The 16,548-nt window shown below is 35.9% G+C and overlaps 1 protein-coding gene across 2 annotated transcripts in view; it reads right to left on the bottom strand.

Moving 5' to 3' along the window:
• Window positions 1–16,548, bottom strand: part of pdzd8 (PDZ domain containing 8) — a 46,120-nt gene that overhangs the window by 20,960 nt on the left and 8,612 nt on the right. The window contains exons 2-4 of one of the 2 annotated variants that reach the window (XM_055171768.2): window positions 7,467–7,592; window positions 3,636–3,738; window positions 3,020–3,070 (exon numbers count right to left, since the gene is read on the bottom strand). In XM_055171768.2, the coding sequence (XP_055027743.2) occupies window positions 3,020–3,070; window positions 3,636–3,738; window positions 7,467–7,592 (280 nt within the window). The remainder of the gene's footprint in view (window positions 1–3,019; window positions 3,071–3,635; window positions 3,739–7,466; window positions 7,593–16,548) is intronic. The other variant, XM_055171769.2, reaches the window with a different exon arrangement.

A 16,548-nucleotide genomic window follows, 5' to 3' on the forward strand; every position in this document is an offset into this window, starting at 1 on the left:
ATAACAAGAGAGAGACGGAGAGAGACAATGACCTTTTCCAGATGATATCAGTACTAATCCTGTGTTTGAATCCCTGCAGAGGTACCTGAATCTGAGGGTCTGGGAGAAGCTGATAAATGTAAGGAACATACGCATAGCGTACAACAGCATCTTCATGCACAATTTCATACTTCAGGAAAACATGCCTGCATGTGCACATTCATATGGACTGTCACATAAACACACGCTCATGTTTGCACGCACACACACAGCAACTTGCTTAACCCAAACACTGCATGTCACTGGTTGTGGGACTGGTTATTGCCATGTATATCATATCTTTAGTCACTAAAGATTCATTAGGCACCTAAACACATGCTGTGTTAGTGCTGACGCATGCCTGTTACAATGATCAGATCACACACATTGTGTTTTAATTAACAAGAATCTACATCTATCTTTAGCTTCAGCTGTTCATTACAGATACTAGGGGTGTGACGGGATCTTGTGCCACGAGATCTCGCAACATTAAAACGTCACAAGATTCGTGGTTGGGTTAAAGTTGTCTTGTGATACCGGCAAAATTTGAGTTTGTGGCAAAACCTTAAACAGTGCTTGCATTACATTATTTTATTATTTGTCTTTACCGCATGTGCTTTGCTTTTTTGGTTTCCAAAAACGTTTTTTAGGGAACATATATAAAGCCTGCGTCGCATTGTGTTTGATTGTTATGGGCGCACTGAAGTGCCTTGGAATGCGCAGCCTTTTTTATGTTGTTACGTTATTTGAACTGCAACAGGAAGTTGGTGTGGAACTATCAAGACGACCCTTGCCCTTTATAAATGACCAATAGCGTTTCATTTATGGCACAGTCTAGCAAAGCAGGATTTTATGGGGAACTTTAATCATTAAGTGTTTGGAACGTCTCAGTTTAAAACCTCATTGGGAGCCAAAGAATGCATTAATACAATATGTTACATTGTGCTCTGATATCTACATAGTAGGTATGTGACTTCATCAAAAATGATCCAGAGATGGTTTAAGATGTCCATTTACAACCCTAGGATTTGTCCCCAGAATGAAATGGTCTATTATTACCTTATTGGAAAGGGACATCATAAATAATGTTGAGCTCTGTTCTGATTGGCTGTTTCTCAGAGCAGTTCAGTTCAGTAGCTCTGTGTGTGTGTGTAAACAGACCTTATGTTTGAACCTGTATCAGGCGAAGATACAGATTTTGAGGAATAATTAATTATTTCAGTATCGACTTGCAAAACGTAACTGCAATGTCAATAAAAGAAGTTCAACCTAAACACTAGTTTATAGCATTAACTAGCATATATAGCATATAGCACTAACTCAGCAGACACACCTTGGTTTTTAACATTGTAACAAAATTCTAGTTAATTAAATGTGCGATTTAATGTTAAGGCATACATCACGATTGTATGTTGAGATTATGCACAAGGTTTATATAAGGAGGGGGAAACAATAGTGTTTGAGGCTCACAATATGTCATGTACAAAACTCTTAATATTCATCTTATGCCTAGGTAAATTTTTACATTATATGGCACCTTTAAAGGGACAATAAGTAGGATTTACCCCCATCTAGATGTGAAATTGTTTTTGCATTCTAACGAATAGTGCTCTCTAGCGCCTCGCTTTTCCAAATGCGTTGCAACTACAGTAGCTGTTATGTAATCACTGATCTCCTTGTCCGTTTTAGCTGGTTCACGTGTTGAATGAAAACGCGTTGTGGAAACACATTGGTAGGCTCTCTGCTATTATAGTTTATTAGTATGGCGAAACGACACGGAAGCCTCCTTGGACTTACTTGTTCAATGTAAGTAAAGAGAAGAAATTCTAAGCTTACAAAGAAAAGTCAGATCACTGGCAGAGGTCATTTGACACCAACGATGACATCATTTATGAATGAAGACATTGATTAATAAGACACTTAAAACCCTACTTACTGTCCCTTTAAAAGTTATTGCTTATTAAGGTCTATTTTTAATACCAAAAAACATCAAATTACTTGATTATCAATTACAAAAAATAACTGTTAGTGACAGTCCTAGAATATTTAAACATTTAAAAATCATGTGATTTTAGTCTAATAGAAGACTATTATCATTAAGGATTTCTTAAAACGTGTATAAAACTTGTCTCGTCTCGTTTCATGAACCCAATCTCATGTCTTATCTCGTGGAGTAAGTGTCTCGTCACACCCTTAATTACTGTATATTTACAAGGGAAATTACCTGAAAGGACTCACTGTCAAATTTTAAATATACAAATAAAGGTCACATAATATGAAAAATTAACTTCTAATTTTTTTTTACCAAAACTGTGTGTGTACACAACCACCCTGTAATAATACAAATCTGCCCACCCTTTTTTAAATCCCTGTAAAATCTCAACAGTCTCATGGGACAAGCTGTTGGTGTTTCTGAGCAAGCTGACGCCACTTTGTGCAGGCCACGCCCACAACCATCCAAAGACAACAGTTAGGTCATAATTTCTATTTTTAATCTTGTTCAAATAATTTATTACTGCATGTTAATTATTAACAATTAAGTAAGATGATTGTATTATTTATAAAAAAAGTGTATGTTTTCGTTATAACGGTAAATAGGGAGTGAAGCAGCAGCTTATTTGCATTTAAAGAGACACACACAAAAACAACACTTTTCTACAAACACAAAAAGGGGCCTTTTTAAAATGGTATAATAAATTATCTATAGGGTATTTGAACCTGAAACTTCACAGGCACTATCTGGAGACATCTGAGACTAATATTAAATCTTGAAATGTTTTCATATTAGGTGACCTTTAATATACGGCTGACCTATGGAAGCTTCAGGTACTTGATTTATGGACTTTTGTTGGCAATAATCAACATATAATTAGAATTTGCATTAACATTTACAGTTTCCTTTGATGATAATTCAGTATAACAATAAATAATAACCTTATAATATAAACCCTGTAAAATGATCAAACAGGTTGTGAGATAAAAAAAATTGTGATTTATAAACCTTTGGTGAGAAAAAATGTGAAGCTATACTCCATTCATCCTCTGTCTGTTGCTGGAGAGTTGAGGAGAGGAAAGGAGAAGAGAGGAGAGGAGGGGAGACTAAATAAAATGAGTAGAGCAATTAAAGTTGACATTTTCTGCCAAGTTGACATTGACTGTTTTTTAAAGTGGTTGCTATCTTGTCGGCAGGAAGAGAGAGAAAAGATGTTCCAAATATAATTTGCTTAAAGATTTATAGGATGCTTTCCTCCAACAGCTAAACAAATTGACATTTCTAACAAAAATAAATAAATTATGAGTGTTATTAAACTCGAAGCAAGCAACGGAAAAAAGCGCAGGACAACAAAATAAACATTGTACAACAAAACTGAATGAAATATTCTCTAAACAATGTGAATTACTTTTCATACTCTCTAAAAATGCTGGATTACCAAAACAAAGACAACCTTGTATATTACTCTGCCTTTTTACCTGGTCTTATACTCTACCTATGGTTTAGAAACAGTCCATTGTTTATGTGTAGTTACTATTAAATGTATGCGCATCATACAATCAAGTGTGTTGATGTGCAAGAAATTCAGGCACCAAAGCAGGCAAGCAGGGTGTGTAGGGTGTACCTCTTTAATAGAGCTCCGGGTTTTTTCTCTCCATTCGCTGTCACTAAGCTCTAAGGTGCAGTGAACATAAGTCTCTCTTTCATATGACCCCAGGATAAATAACCTACACAGAGAGAACAATAACAAAAGTCACTTTCGTTTATTTTAAAATACATTTTATACATTATTATATCTTAAGTAAAATGTGTTCTGATTTAAAAGTACTTATCAAAAGTAACTAAAACGAGTAAAAAGAAATACTTTTTGCTGTATATCGATTCAAACAAGGCTTCGAAAGGCTTCTGCTGCCATCTGCTGGTTACCATTGCACATAACTTATACAAAGAGGCTACTTAAATTCTATTTAAATTACACTTTTTTAAATATAATCTTAAAATTATGAAAACTTATACATATATTAGGAGGAATAACAGAGTGTTGAAATGTATAAAGTTTTAACTAAAATTAAAAAATGGGTCGAGATAAACACAACTTACCTTGGACTGTTCACATTTTTGGTGTTTTTATGCAAACCCTGAAAACGCCCCTCAAGTAAAAACCACTAAACATATTCTACAATTCAAAAATCATATTTCTAATTCTAAACACTTATTTATTTCTAGTCCAGTGTCGCCCTCTAGTGGTAGAAATACCTATACACAGCTTACAAGCAGTGACCATATACAGATTACTGTATATACAGAATGTAAACACACAGTAGGCACAGATCCCGGCTGTTTTTTTTTTGCCATATGTAAAGATTTAGTGCACAGAAAACAGTGTGAGTGTCTGTGTATGTGTCTGTCAGGGTTGATTTGAGTTTGTAATAGGCAGAGTGTGTGCATTATTAACTGCAAGCCCTTTACAAACACTGTTCTTCTCTGTTACCAATCAGACGAAACATAAAGGACATACAATGGTGAAAAGAGTCCAGCTTTTGTTGTAGCAATGTGTGTGTCCTCGAGGACAACAGCTTGCAGCCAGGCCATTTAAAATTTAATTGGTTTAGAAGGGTGTGTATGTATAGCTTTTTGTCTCAAAAGCAAAGGGAACAGGAAAACTGAAAAGTGCACCACCCAGAACAGTAGCCCCCAATTTCCTGCTTGTTTACAATAATGGCATTACTGGTACATACTATACTATGTACCACGTGATATTAAACTGTGTTTGAGGGTTAAAGAATAATGCAAAAAACTGTTGTCTAATAACTTTTACAGGTGTGCGAATAAACACCTCTGTAAAATCAGTTTTAATTCAAACCGATGTCACAAGCTCAAATATTTATTTTTATTATTTTTTTGGGAAAAAGAAACACTAAACTGATGAAGTAAGCCAAAATATTAAATGCCACACAGATGATTGTTTACCGAGTTGACGTGCTGTTCCGGAAATTCCGGAAGCAACCCCTTAGGGCAAACAGTAAGAACTCCATTTATGTTTTGATCATGGCTCTTAATCTGACCTCTATCCAAAGTCCTTCACAAAAATGCAATTATCTCAGCTTTTTGCTCAAAATTTGGTAGGATGAAATTTTTTTTTCTTTGAAAGCAGAGGGTCTGTTCTTTCATTTGATATATTGTATGTTTATATTAAAGGGAAAATTCACCCATTTGCATTAAGCTTTGTATCGTTAGAACCCAGTCATGTTTTTGAATGGTCGTGCATTATTTCCTCAGTTTCCGCTGAGACAGGAGAAATACAAATTTCAGTGTTGCACTTCCTTCTTTCATTGTTGTAAAAATCATCATTTTGCATCATTGAAAGAAGGAAGTCCAATATCTTTGTTGAGGGCGTGAGACTACAAACACTTTCAATAAAGATTAATGTTTCTACGGGTGAAATACTCCTTTAAAGAGTAACTAAACCCTAATCCAACTTTTTTTAGTTACTGATCTGTAAGAATGACGGTTTATTAGTGCTGTTCATTGATTTTAGTAATTTTTTTGACATTTGGATATAAAGTGTTCAATACTACAATATATGGTGTAAAAACGTCTGAGTGCTGCCCTCTTCAGGTTGAACGGTGGCTACTGCAGTTGAATTTTCCTATTGGATGTTGGGTCCAAAAAATGACTCGTGACGTAAGCAGGTTCAAGCTTACCACGCCCTTGTTACGATCTCACAACACACTTGGTACAAGCTTAGTTCGCCCCCTCTATCTGTTAGGATCTGCCCACTTTTCTAGCATTTTTCAAATATTGCCAGTGGGTGGAGTCAGGCTCTGACCAGGGGTTTAGTTACGCTTTAAAGCAACACTACAGAGTTTTTGCTCTTTGCTCCCCCTACAGGTTGGAAGCGGAATTGTCGATTACCACTGTCGTAAGTAATTTAGCCTACTGCCACAAAGCTGGCTCTGATTGGATTGTAGGTCTGCCGTAAAGCGAGTTTTTGTAGTTTTCACTCGAACTACAGGACCGCGACCCGACGGTTGGAAACTTCTTTAGTGCGGTTTTGGCCAATAGATGGCTGCAAAGCGAATGTGAAAGTGCCGTTCACCCTGTTTGAGTGGATGAACGACTGAAACTTTTTAGGGAACGTTATTTTAAAGGTAAAAAAAACTCTAGTGTTGCTTTAAGATTTTCTGGTAAGCATTAAACTCTTATTAGTTAATATATTATAATACAATATAATATGATATTAATATTATTATCAGCCAGATGGCAGTATGAGGCAAAGAAGTTTTTTTTTATAAAATACATGTAAACAGTCATAGTGGATGTCTGGTATTAATCTGATGTTTTTATTGACTACAACAAAATGTAATCAGGTCCTTTGTATAATTGCATGTCCCCTTTTGTTTATTTCTTAATTTTTCCTCTGTTAAGATTAAATAAATAATCGTGGCTTAAAGCAGATGGAAAATTTACCAACATATGCTGCCTCTCTATGGAAATCCCCTTTATCACATTGATAGAGGAGTATCAACTGTAGGATGAAAATTATAGGGTCCTCAAATCAACGGTGCTCAGGACCTAACCTATAAAAATACCTTTATCCAAATTTAAACATACAAACTCATACAAATACTGTATATGAATATACTCCTTGTAAGTAGGCCTATACTTCTTATGAAACTATTGGCAGCAAGTTAATGTATCAGTAAGAGGAAAAAAATACTTTTTTTTTAGTTTCAACATTTATGCATTTGGCAGATGCTTTTATCCAAAGTGAATTATTTCAAGGTATACAATTTTTCAGTATGTGTTTCCTGGGTTCAAACCCATGACCTTTTGTGCTGCTAACGCGATGGTCCAACACTGAGCTATAGACCATTTTGCAAGATGGTCCACAACACTGGTCCAGGAATACTTTATCTTTCAGTTTGGCCCTGTTTTTTATTTCACTTATATCTTAAAGATGTTTGTTTTACTTTTTGATCAGTTCTATATGTTCTGTTGGTTGTATTTTATGCCAACGTTTATTTAGTGTTAAAAAACTGGAAGTGCTTCTGGACCAGGGATGTTTACATCTTGCAAAATGGTCTTTACAGGAACACTGTCATTTTGACCCCCTCTTTACAAATTAGTGGATTACTCAGTAATTTTTCATTTTTTTCTTTATCATATTAGTATTTCTTTTTCCAGAAAAAGAATAATCAAAATCAAAAATTCGAGCTGGGAGAATTCCCAACATTTAGTTGGTTTGACCCGGAATGAACCTAAAGTAATTTCATATATCCGATGACAATAAAGGAGACTGGTCTGAACTACAACAGTGTCACTGTCTGGATCATATTACCCACCATTATGTGCCAAAAAGGCAGATATGCTTCATTTAAACACCTGACCCTTTATGTTTTATATAAACACACATGTTCATTCTGTTTCATAGATACACCTGTTGTTAGCTTACCTGCTACATTCAACAAGTGTGACCCGCAGACGTCCCTCTACCAACAGGGTGTCTCGGATGGACATGTCCAGGTCACATGATGACACCAGAGGTGGCTGCACTTGGAATGGAAAAAAGGGTTTGTACCTGTCAAAAAAAAAAGACAAAATCAGACATCTACAAAGAACCCTTATCTAAATAATAAAATATTTTCTTGTTTTTAAACACAGATCACAGGCAAACATTAATGCATGTAGTGACCTTCACGGAGTTAACCTCCTTCACTGCTGTTTAATAAGCAAGCAGCTATTGTGTGTAAATACTGTGTGTTTGATGAACAAAATACTAATGATAATAAATAAAAACATAATAAATAGCTCAGTTACATTACAATTTACCACAACACTTTATATCTACATTTGTATTTGATGTAGATTTGAATTTATATGTATAGATTCATTATGACTACACTCTCAAAAATAAAGGTACGAAGCTGTCACTGGGGCAGTACCCTTTAAAAAAGGTCCTAGTATGTACCATTTAGGTACAAATATGTTCCTTTAAAGGTACATTTTGGCAGTTCAAAGTACTAATATGCACTCCTTGGGTACAAAGGTGTACCTTTTTGAAAGGGTACTGTCCCAGTGACAACTTTTGTACCTTTATTTCTGAGAGTGTAGAATAAAAGCCTTCATAAAAGGTACAGATTGTCACTAGAATTGATGGGGGAAAATGTATATTGTAAAGTTACAGACAAAAGAATCTGAACAGTGAAACCAGAAAAAAGTAGTTAGTAAACGGTAAATTTGTGCATGCAATCTCTTTGCCCAGCCCTTACTGGAAAAACATGCATTTCAGCTGCGTGTATGTGTGGTAGTCCACCCATAAAACAATACGTGTAAAGAGCAGACGAACTGGTTTAGTTAAATATCACTGCAAGGATTAACCTTCTATGTGCATATGACAATTCAGACCAAAGTCAATAAAACTATGATATTAAATGTCGGACAGTACAAGATAAAGATTTTTCTCATCATGCCCTTTCCCAACCAGGTTTAACTGAATCAGAGGTATTTACCTAAATATGATGCAGTGATTTAACTGTGATCTACATCAAATGCTGAAATAAATGACTCTTTTTCATGAGTCTTCTTAAAAAACAGTTAGTTTTCATTGATCTCAGTGTAAGTTTTAGAGAGTCACAATGTGCAGGACTGTCTATTTACTGAAACGGCAATGTTGCAAAAGTAAAACATTGTGAAAGTATTTGTTTCACAATAAACAAAACTTTCTCATAGTTGGAAGGAAGAGGACTAAATATTGAGAAATTTTAAAGCAGGGTGATCACTTATGTGGGATGCAGCACTGATAGAGTTTATGGGGCGGTTTCCCAGACAGGGATTAGACTAGTAGTAGACTAAAATAAATGTACGAGCTGTCCAAACTCAAAACAACTTGCACTGACATATCTTTAAATACATCAGTGCCCTTTGTTTTGCCTAAAAAATGCATACAAATAATGTTTTTAGTAAAGCATGTTTGTTAAAACTAGTTATATTTTCGAATTAAACTAAGGCCTAGTCCTGGTTTAAGATAATCCCTGTCTGGGAAACCACCCCTATAAGCATATCAAGGGGACGGTTCCTATTTTAAGATTTTTAACTCTTTCCCTGCCTTTGACAAGTTAACTCGTCAACTAAGAGAAAATTATTCCCTACCAATGACGAGTTTTTCCAGCAATTCATATTTATGCTATTATTCACCAGGTGGCGCTCTTACCCAACATACCCAAAACCTGGAAGCAACTCTTTAGGGCAATTCATCGCTCTGAATCTGATCTCTATCAAAAGTCCTTCACAAAAATGCAATTATCACAGCTTTTTCCTCAAAATGTGTTAATTTTGAAGAAAGATACCCATATTAGAGAGGTGATAAGAGAAAAAAATTAAGGTAGGATGAAATGTTTTTCTTTTCTTTTTTTAAAGCAGAGAGTCAGTTCTTTCATTTGATATATTGTATGTTTATATTTTTAAAGAAGAACATTTTCTGAAAGGCGTTAAAGTTTTGTTAAAGTCATAAAAATGCTGGCAAGCAACTTTTTTTAAAAAACGCTGGTGGGGAAAGAGTTAAACGCTAATAATAACAATCTGAGAGATTTGGGTTTCTAAAACAGGAAGTGCCATTCTCTCAAAGACAAAAGCCCTCTACCCTTGCAAAACATTACAAAAGCGCCTAAAAATTTCTTCATGGGCCTTGAAGTCCAGACAGACCTTTTCATGCCATATCATCTTGCACATTACCATGGCAACAGGGCCAAGAATGGGCCATTTTCCTGAAATAAAGGATATTATTTCAAAAAGCTCATACTTTTGAGCTTTACGCAGGACCTCAGCATTTTTAAACAATCAAACATTTTTGGAAAATCTATAAAACACAATTCTCTTTCCACATTGTTACTGTTCCTAAAAATCACATACTTCCTTTTTAAAGAACAACAAACGTGAAATTAGGGCAGCACAATTAATTAAAAAACTAATGAGATTACAATTACAATTGAAACAATTACATAATCGCCAAAAGCCTCAATTACAGCTGTCCATTTGTACTAATTTCTGTGCGTTTTTGCAATATGTTTGAGCACCAAATACAGTGGTGAATCAAAGACGTGTGCTTAATTCATTTGTTTTGGATTTTTAACAATATAACTCCTATAATTATTTGTGATTTACATTATATTATTCAGTTTTGGTTGTTCAGAATTTAGATGCAACTGCTTCTCAAAGTTATAAAACATTTCAAAACTTCAATGTAAAACCCATTGATCAGGAATAATTATCCCAATTACAATATTTATCAAGGTGAATAATCAACAATTATGATTTCTATAATAATCGTGCAGCCAAATGAACCGCTCCCTTTAAAGGGACATTCCACTTTTTTGAAAATATGCTCATTTTCCAGCTCCCCTAGAGTTAAACATTTGATTCTTACCATTTTGGAATCCATTCAGCTGATCTCCGGGATCTCTTTTAGCATAGTTTAGCACAATCCATTGAATTTGATTAGACCATTAGCATCGCGCTAAAAAATAACCAAAGAGTTTCAATATTTTTCCTATTTAAAACTTGATTCATCTGTAGTTACATCATGTATTAAGACAGACGGAAAATTAAAAGCTGTGATTTTCTATGCAGATATGGTTAGGAACTATACTCTCAAGCTGGCGTAACAATCAGTGATATTACGCAGTGCCCGAAAAATAGTCCCCTTGGTTACTTTTAAAAGCAGGGGACTATTTTCGGGCGATGCGTAATATCACTACTTGCAACTAATGCAACTTTTAATTTTCCGTCAGTCTTAGTACACAATGTAACTACAGAAGAGTTAAGTTTTAAATAGGAAAAATATGTAAACTCTTTGGTTATTTTTGAGCGCAATGCTAATGGTCTAATCAGATTCAATGGATTGGGCTAAGCTATGCTAAAAGTGCTAGCGCCAGACCCGGAGATCAGTTTAATGGATTCTAAAACGGTAAGAATCAAATGTTGAACTCTAGGGGAGCTGGAAAATGAGCATATTTTCAAAAATAGTGGAATGTCCCTTTAAACCATGCAAGGCAAAAAAAGTCAATTTCATTAACTTCTCTAATGCAAACAGTAATCAGCCATTCACAAGCTCAATCCAGAGATTAAGCCACGATTTAGTGGAGTCACATGGATATAATGCTTTGTGATAAAATGTCAAAATCAAAAACAAACAGCCAGGCTATAAAGCCACTGTGCACACACAGATCACTTAACACTCAACGGATCAGATCGATAGTACCAGTGATATCTCTAAAGCTAAATAAAGCAACATGGACAAAGAAAGGCAGAGGTTTTGTGTTGCTCGGTTTCTTAAATTCCCTCCTTATCTTTACCTTTCATCTTTCTTTCTCCTATTGCCATCTGCACAGCAGGGGCATTGAGAGAGACTGTAAGAAATATGAAATTGAGAGACTTGCTCTGAGCGTAGCTTGGCCCAGCATGTTCACATCACCTTCAGACAAAGCAGGAGAGAGATAATGTGACCATGCCTGTGAAACCACGGTTAAAGACTTTTATTTGTAATTTTCTGTTTTCTAGAAAAATCATCATCTACATAATGTAAAGATAACATTGTTATCTTAAATATTGACTGAGGAAGGTCATGTTAAAGATTGAAATTAAAATTAAATCATCAAGTGAAATGAGACTTTAATGCTCTGATCTAAAAATTAGATGAGAATTATAGGAATATTTCACAAGCAGGGGCACAAATGTCAGGCCCTATATCAAGTAACAAAATACAGGCCTTATATCAAGTAACATAAAACAATTTAAAAAAATTAGACTAATAATGAAGGTATGTCAGTTTTTCATTAAAAAATACAACCCCAAAACAGAAAAAGTTGGGACATAGTAGAAATTGTGAGTAAAAAAGGAATGGAATAATTTACGAATCTCATAAACTTATATTTTATTCACAGTAGAATATAGATAACATATCAAATGTTGAAAGTAAGATATTTCGAAATGTCATGCCAAATATTGGCTCATTTTGCATTTCATGAGAGCTACACATTCCAAAAAAAGTTGGGACAGGTAGCAATAAGAGGCTAGAAAAGTTAAATGTGCATATAAGGAACAGCTGGAGGAGGACCAATGTTTAGGAATAGGAATGTTGTCCTATTTTTGTCTAATACAGACTTCTAGTTGCTCAACTGTCTTAGGTCTTCTTTGTCGCATCTTCTGCTTTATGATGCACCAAATCTTTTCTTTGGGTGAAAGATCTGGACTGCAAGCTGGCCATTTCAGTACCCAGGTACTTCTACGATGTCTTGATGTTGTAATTGATGGAGTATGTGGTCTTGCATTGTCATGTTGGAAAATGCAAGGTCTTCTCTGAAAGAGACTACGTCTGAATGGGATCATATGTATCTAGAACTTGGATAAACCTTTCAGCATTGATTGTGTCTTTCCAGATGTGTAAGCTGCTCATTCCACACGCACTCATGCAAACAAAAACCATCAGATATTCAGTTTTCTGAAATGAGCTCTAATAACAACTTGGGTTGTCTCTGTCCTCTTTAGTCCAGATGAAATGGCGTCCCAGTTTTCCAAAAAGAACTTCAAATTTTGATTCGTTGGCCACAGAACAGTTTTCCACTTTACCAAAGTTCATTTTAAATGAGCCTTGCCCAGGGAAAACGCCTGTGCTTCTGGATCATGTTTAGATATGGCTTCTTTTTTGACCTACAGAGTTTTAGCTGGCAACCGCGAATGACAAGGTGGATTGTGTTCACTGACAATGTTTTCTGGAAGTATTCCTGAGCCCATGTTATGATTTCCATTACAGTAGCATTCCTGTATATGATGCAGTGCCGTGTAAGGGCCCGAAGATCACAGGCATCCAGTATGGTTTTCCAGCCTTGACCCTTACGCACAGAGATTGTTCCAGATTCTCTGAATCTTTGAATGATATTATGCACTGTAGATGATGATAACTTCAATCTCATTGCATTTTTTCTCTGAGAAACTCAGAAAACTATTTTTCGCTGCAGCATTGGGGGAATTGGTGATTCTCTGCCCATCTTGACCTCTGAGAGACATTGCCACTCTGAGAGGCTCTTTTTATACCCAATCATGTTGCCAATTGACCTAATAAGTTGCAAATTGGTCTTTCAACTGTTCCTTATATGTACATTAAAATTTTCTGGCCTCTTATTGCTACCTGTCCCAACTTTTTTTGGAATGTGCAGCTCCCATGAGATCCAAAATGTGCCAATATTTGGCATGACATTTCAAAATATCTTACTTTCAACATTTTATATGTTATCTATATTCTACTGTGAATAAAATATAAGCTTATGAGATTTGTAAATTATTCCATTCCTTTTTTACTCACAATTTCTACTGTGTCCCAACTTTTTCTGTTTTGGGGTTGTAATTAATACCAAATTAAATTATGATAAAATATGTAATTTGTAGCACTTCTATAAAATAATACTGTACATGTAAAGCATTATAGAAATTTATTTTATTAGATAATTATTGTCTCATTACCCTATAACTTACCTCAATTCTCTTCTAAAAACTGTACTTTATTGTTCTTAACGTCTCTCAAAAAAACATTTGAAAAGGAGGGGCGAGTGTTGGTGTGAGCTGTTGGTTGCAATTCACATTTCACCTAAAATTTCGCCACTAAAATCTACACAGAGCACCTTTAAACTTACGGTAGTTATCCTGTTTCATGTGTTCCTAAGTCCTATAAGATACTAAAAGTCAAAATCACAACTCTGACGATTTGGCTAAACCATGGTTAAAAGTACCCAAACTCTAAAAAAGTGTTAAGCTGTGGTCATGGATCTCGGCTAATTATATAGTTGCTGGATTGAATCAAAGCAACAAATAATAATGTTCCCCACATTCTTCACTCACTGCATTGTAAACTAAACCAAGACTAAGTAAACTTACCACACGGCTTCAAATAAAAAAACATATGTAACCGTAACTTAAACAGCAGTGTGAAGTAACAGCGACTCTACTTCCTGTAAAGAAGGACCCTCAATAATATGAAACTCTTGGAATCAGGCCCTGACATAACACGTCCTTGACATTCTCGTGTGGCCCTTCCTCTGTCTCTCTCAATCTCCCAGCTGCTTAATTGCAGGACATGACTGCAGTTTGTTCCAGAGCAAACATAGGGCATGGAGCTCAGCCCTATCGCTTACCACCAACACCATTACAGAAACACATCCAGCCTACAGCATTAAAAATACAACACCCACTCACCTCACACAGACTCACACACGTTTGCTCGCTCACCCACAACCAGAAACATGCATGCATTACTCCGAGTCTGGACCTTGTAGTGTAAGCCGGCTATATCACACAGTCAAGCTGTGTAAGTTAACATCAGGAACAAACTGATAAATTATAGTGCGAAATCAATTGCTGAATGAACCTGGCCAAAAAGGATCATTTAGGTAAAGGATGATAGCTTTAAGCATAAATTATTCATTTAATCACATGGCTGGATTTATCCGTTCTCTATCCTGCTATAGATTATGTCAGCATAGGCTAGTACACAGTATACTACCAAGTTTTGCTCTTTATCATTCGTAGTGCTGTTATCTGGCTCGCCATAGTACAAAACCTCATTTATGCTTTAGAATATTCAAATTTGATCGTTCATGCGACAACATGAGATAAACATCAACATTTGGCATCAAAAGTTAGGGGATATATCATCTACTCACTGAAGAACACTTAGCCAGTATGTGGTCAAACACAAAGTATTTTCAAGAGCTAACGACAGAAGTGCTAGAATACTTAAGGTAAGCAGCTTTGAGGTTAAAAAGCCGGCAAACAGCTATTGACTAGAAAAACCTTGTTCTGTCAATCACAATCCATCTTACTCTGCGCTCTCTACATGTAATGAGACAGAAATTAAAAAAACAAGAAACTGCTCATTTCCGTTCATCCCATTTATCTGTAAAATCAGGCAGATTAAACATGAAATTCCTTGGTTTGACAAAGACACAAACCACAATGTGCATACATACTGCATAGAACTGCTTACAGAAATTATCTGCAGTTTTTATGACCATATTTAAGTGAAAGTGAAAAAAATGAAAGTGACAAGCTTGTCAAGTATGCAACACATACTTGAAATGTGACCTCTACATTTAACCCGGCAAAGTGTGAAGTGAACACACGCACTGCAAGTCATGAACAAACACATACCCGGAGCTGTAGGCAGCTATGCCAGCGTCCGGGGAGCAATCAGGGTAAGGTGTCTTGCTCAAGTGCACCACAGTCGCAACCCACCTCTCTAACTACTATGCTACAACTGCCCCACTAAAATTAACTAGTAAATATAGAACTGAACCCAAACAATAATGTTTCAAAAGCTCATATAGTTATCCATTAACTGGCCAAATAATTAAACCTAAAAGACTTGATTTTTATAGACAGTGACAGTAAAATACAGCAAAATAGGTCAAAATATACACACAATTCGCAGTACCAGTAATCAATAGAATATCAAAAGAGTTTAAGAGACTTACAGTATAGTGAGAAATGTGTGGAATAAGAGTTTACATAACCAACACAAACACACCGAGTATGTGCTGCAGAGATTAAAATCAACTCCAGCAGCCAGCACCTCTCTAAATATCTAATGTCCACCAAAGGCAGGTCACAGAGGACAAATGAAATCAGATTTGCTTAAATGTGCAGCAAAAAAAAAGTATGAGTTCAGTTTTCAGGTGAGAGTGCCAGGCGCTTTTCATGTGCGTTTATGCAAACGTAATTGCAGACAAATATAAATCAGCATACATGTTACATACAGGTTAAATCAGGGTTCCCACACCTTTGTTAACTTCTTATTCAAGGACCTTTCAAGGACTTTCCAGGTGCAATACCCTCAAATTCAAGGACTAAATGTGGGGACACATTTCAAGTGAGCATCGTGTTACCTTTTAAAGCTCACGTAACACACGCTGTTTCCGCATTTCTGGTGTTAATCTGGAGTACCTATAGAGTAGTATGACATCCTTTATATCTCCGAAGAGTCTTTAGTTTAATCCGATTCATAAAAGAAAGATTAACTTTACCGAATCTTTCCGATAACGTACGAAAAAATGAAGGAGGAGGAGTTATACCGCGAGAGGAGAGAGTACGAGTCATGCAACACTTAAAACTTATGATTCACTACATGTTCATGTCATTTATATAATATGCACGCAACTATTTCCAACATAAGACAGAAGTCTTACTTACCGCGTGCAACTCGTCATGACCCGGTTGGGAAAATCCAGTGCATCAAACACACACGCAAAACTCCGCTGCTACCCCGGATAATAAACTATATCCATTGTCTTCATAAGGCTGGATTTCTTCTCCTTACGTCCAAAAAGACACTTTATCTTTCGTGCCATTGTTGAGTTTTGAAATTAAACAAAGCTGAGTGGTGTGATAAGATGTTTGCAAGCTCTAGCATCTCCCGCTGATTGACGGGTGGGCGGGGTTTTCCGGGGGAAGTGCCCATATAAAGAAGTGATACGTATAGAAAACCCCTG

Source organism: Misgurnus anguillicaudatus, chromosome 7, assembly GCF_027580225.2.
Source record: "Misgurnus anguillicaudatus chromosome 7, ASM2758022v2, whole genome shotgun sequence".
Lineage (NCBI taxonomy): Eukaryota > Metazoa > Chordata > Actinopteri > Cypriniformes > Cobitidae > Misgurnus > Misgurnus anguillicaudatus.